The following is a 3,355-nucleotide window of genomic DNA, read 5'->3' as shown; positions in this document are numbered from 1 at the left end:
GTGTAGCTTTGTGCATAACTACAAACAAGCAACTATTCCATGAATACGCCACGATTTTATTTCAAGAATGATCTAAATTTTGATTGGCTTACAAAGGAATTTACTGACTGCCTCGACTGCACTATTCTGCTTCTTTGTTGGTCAAGCATGATTTCGCAGAATTTAATTATGTCAGCTAGATATGAAATGTGAGGTTAGGGTATACTATGGGGTGGGGAGTGAGAGTACTTGCCCCGCCATTTTTGACGGGCTATACGCTAGACACATATAAATTTGACACCTGATCATAGGTGAAATATTTAAAAGAACATTAACCAACTACCATTGTTCATCACAACCAAACGGTAAGGGAACAACAAATAATCAAATGTTTGTCAGTCAATATCTTAAAGTAAATGATAACATATACGATTATGCTAAGACTCGTTCAAAGAGTTTAATCAAATGCAAATGGTGGGGGTTTTGAAACAGATAGGTTATTAAACATTCACAACAAAAATTAGTGAAAGACACGCAGCACGTAAGTATTACTTTAGGTAAGGTTGTGGCGATCGGATAATTTCTATAATTACTAACCTATGTCTAATTACTAAATATAGTAAAACCAGGATCGAATCCTGGTTCCTGCCATCACACACAGACCTTTTACAGCTTCCCTGGAGACGGCAACAGTATAACAGCCGAGACATAGGTTATAAATTAATTAGTAATTAGTTTATTTTAATAATAAGATAGTAACTAATTAATAATTGGACTTAAGTGATCGTGTAACCATGACAACGACAAGAGTACGTGTTTGAAAACCGAATATAGACGTATAAGACGAAAGTACGTATGTGTTCAAGTGACTAGTGATATTCATTCAGCACTTGAGAAATGATTTATATACGTACTAACACGCACACACACACCAGGCTAGATGTTTGATTGGCCAATAACAGACGTACAACATGTGGTTAGCTACTTCAATATCTAGTAAAAGACATAAAGCAAAATGCTAAGTACTTTAATTTACAAATTAGCAACAAAATTAATTGTTGAACTGGAAATTACTTTAAGAATTATGATTTTATGTTATTTAGATTAAATAAAATAGATAAAAACACTTCATCTTTATTAAATTGACGTTTTGAAAACATAAAAATATTAATTCGTCCACACACATATATATACACGCAATAATTAATTGTCTAAACGAACTTAAGTGACTTATATACTATTATCTTTGTAGCTTAGCTTATTCAAATTGATTGGATGATTTTGTCATCTGATAACCAGCGTGTCTCTTCACTCTATGAAATAATTGCTATGATCATACTTCAAAAAATGCAGGAATCGAATACTTTCCAGCCCTATTTACATAATGTTTGAAGCTATTATTGCTTTTGCAGCCATATGGATGATTTAATGTTTTGTTTGGAAGTTTACCGCAGCTGTAATGTAAAGTAGTGTATGATTCAATATCAGCAAGTTGTGCAGTTCTAAAATACTCTATCCCATGCTTTTGCTACACTTCAGTTGTGGACTCCTACTGTCTGATTTGAACGAATGCTCTCGTTACTCTCTTTCTCTTCCTCCCCCGAATGTTCTTGTGATTAACAACTGAAATTCTCTGGACACAGAGGTACTAATGAGAAAAATACTCTGGATCTAATTACTCTCTTTCCCTTCCTCCCTCGTATGTTCTTGTGATTAACAACTGAAATTCTCTGGACACAGAGGTACTAATGAGAAAAATATACTCTGGATCTATTTAAATTCGCGATTTATAACTTTACAAGGAGGAAGTCACGAAATAAATATAAGAATTTTCTTGTTCTTTTGCAAAGTGTAGTGAACTGAATCACAATTAAAAGAACTCTTTAACCAGAGCGTTTTAATAACTCATACCATCCTTTCGAAATTTGCTTATTGGATTCCTTTAAAAGTTCCATCTTTATTTTATTTTTTCGTCTTTCTGTTCTTCAAGCTCCATAGCCTTATTAAAACTGATACTTTTCTAATAGCATGAAGCTACTCTATAAGATTCAATTCTACTGATGATGAACTTAAAGAATTTTAACTGTTTTTTACTGTAATTAACGCTTTATCCAGAGGTATCACTACCAACAAAACTGACACTCAAAGCACTCACCCCATTCTGTTTCAATATAGACTCTTCTTTGTCAGACTCATCCATCAAGACAACAGAGGTAAATGTGATGACGAAGATACCGTTCATCAGCAGGGCCAAAAAGAGATGCTTGTGCATCGTGATTCGGTGTACCTGAAGTTGCCTAGATGTACCCAACAAACAAAATCACGTTGGAGCATTTAGACTGTTTCGAAACGTCGTTGAAACTTTACTTCTTTTTACAGCAATGCGATGAAAGTTTTCAGTTTACCTGATACGTAAAACTCTTGTTGGGAAGGTCAAAGTTGCGTTTTTTCAACATAAATTTCTTTAATTCACTTTCTATGTTCCTTATTTAATGCTCTAGATTTATTATATATATTGTAGTTTCAGTATTTTGAATAGCTCTTTGCTTTAGAAAGTACTAGATAACCGTATTGTAATTCTTATATTCTCCCTTTTTACACTTCGGGAGTTTAAAAAATTCACAAAAGTGGCCTGGTCTCCTTCGAGTAACGTTAAATTATGGAACACGCTGATTTTGTTATTACTGGTTTAATTAAGTCAATAAAAACGACAAAAAACAATTACTTGAAAACATTTACAGAACAAACACGTCTGCAATGATTAAGTTATGTTCATGTCAAGAGTGTATTGGAAGACAAACAGAAATTATTACCAAGTTAAACTGTAGACAGACTGATTGTCTAATCAACGATGTAACAGAATGTTTAGAAATGAAAAGTCTGATACCTCCAGACTTGTAAAAGAATTTGAAATCCAGCAAATATGTGACGAGGTTTTGAAAGTTTGTATTTACGTTAAATATTACGAATACCCGTATACTTAGATACGTAAGGATAAAAAAAAACATCTTATTTCCTCTCAAAATAAACATGTTACTGTGAAATGAGATGTAAGTTCCTGATGAGTTATTGAAGGCTTTTGTGTAAAATGAATTTATATCAATAATATGCATGTATTATATAAGCCATTTAATGTGTTCAAACAAATTCATAGATAAATAAAAAAAACATGTTTTTATAAACATATTTACTTAACAGAGATTCTCAATTTCAATCTTTGAACAGAGCCGTTTAAGCATTTGTTTAATAACAAATAAAAGCTTGGAATGGTATGTTCTTTCATTGGGGGTGTGTCTGTGAGCCAGACAAGTTTCGAAGAATTCCACTCCTCATCAGTGACCCTGGACACTACCATCAATGAAACTTCACAGACACA

General features: G+C 33.0%; 1 protein-coding gene across 10 annotated transcripts in view; it reads right to left on the bottom strand.

Annotated features, from left to right (window-relative positions):
• The window catches only part of LOC106478314 (calcitonin gene-related peptide type 1 receptor-like), a 164,918-nt gene that overhangs the window by 24,336 nt on the left and 137,227 nt on the right, over positions 1-3,355 (bottom strand). For all 10 annotated transcript variants that reach the window (XM_022381897.1, XM_022381895.1, XM_022381901.1 and 7 more), the window contains one exon: positions 2,135-2,276. In XM_022381897.1, coding sequence (XP_022237605.1) covers positions 2,135-2,276 — 142 coding nt within the window. The remainder of the gene's footprint in view (positions 1-2,134; positions 2,277-3,355) is intronic.

The sequence above is a fragment of the Limulus polyphemus genome, unplaced genomic scaffold (genome assembly GCF_000517525.1).
Source record: "Limulus polyphemus unplaced genomic scaffold, Limulus_polyphemus-2.1.2 Scaffold199, whole genome shotgun sequence".
NCBI classification, from domain to species: domain Eukaryota; kingdom Metazoa; phylum Arthropoda; class Merostomata; order Xiphosura; family Limulidae; genus Limulus; species Limulus polyphemus.
This window is presented reverse-complemented; position numbering and strand designations above follow the sequence as displayed.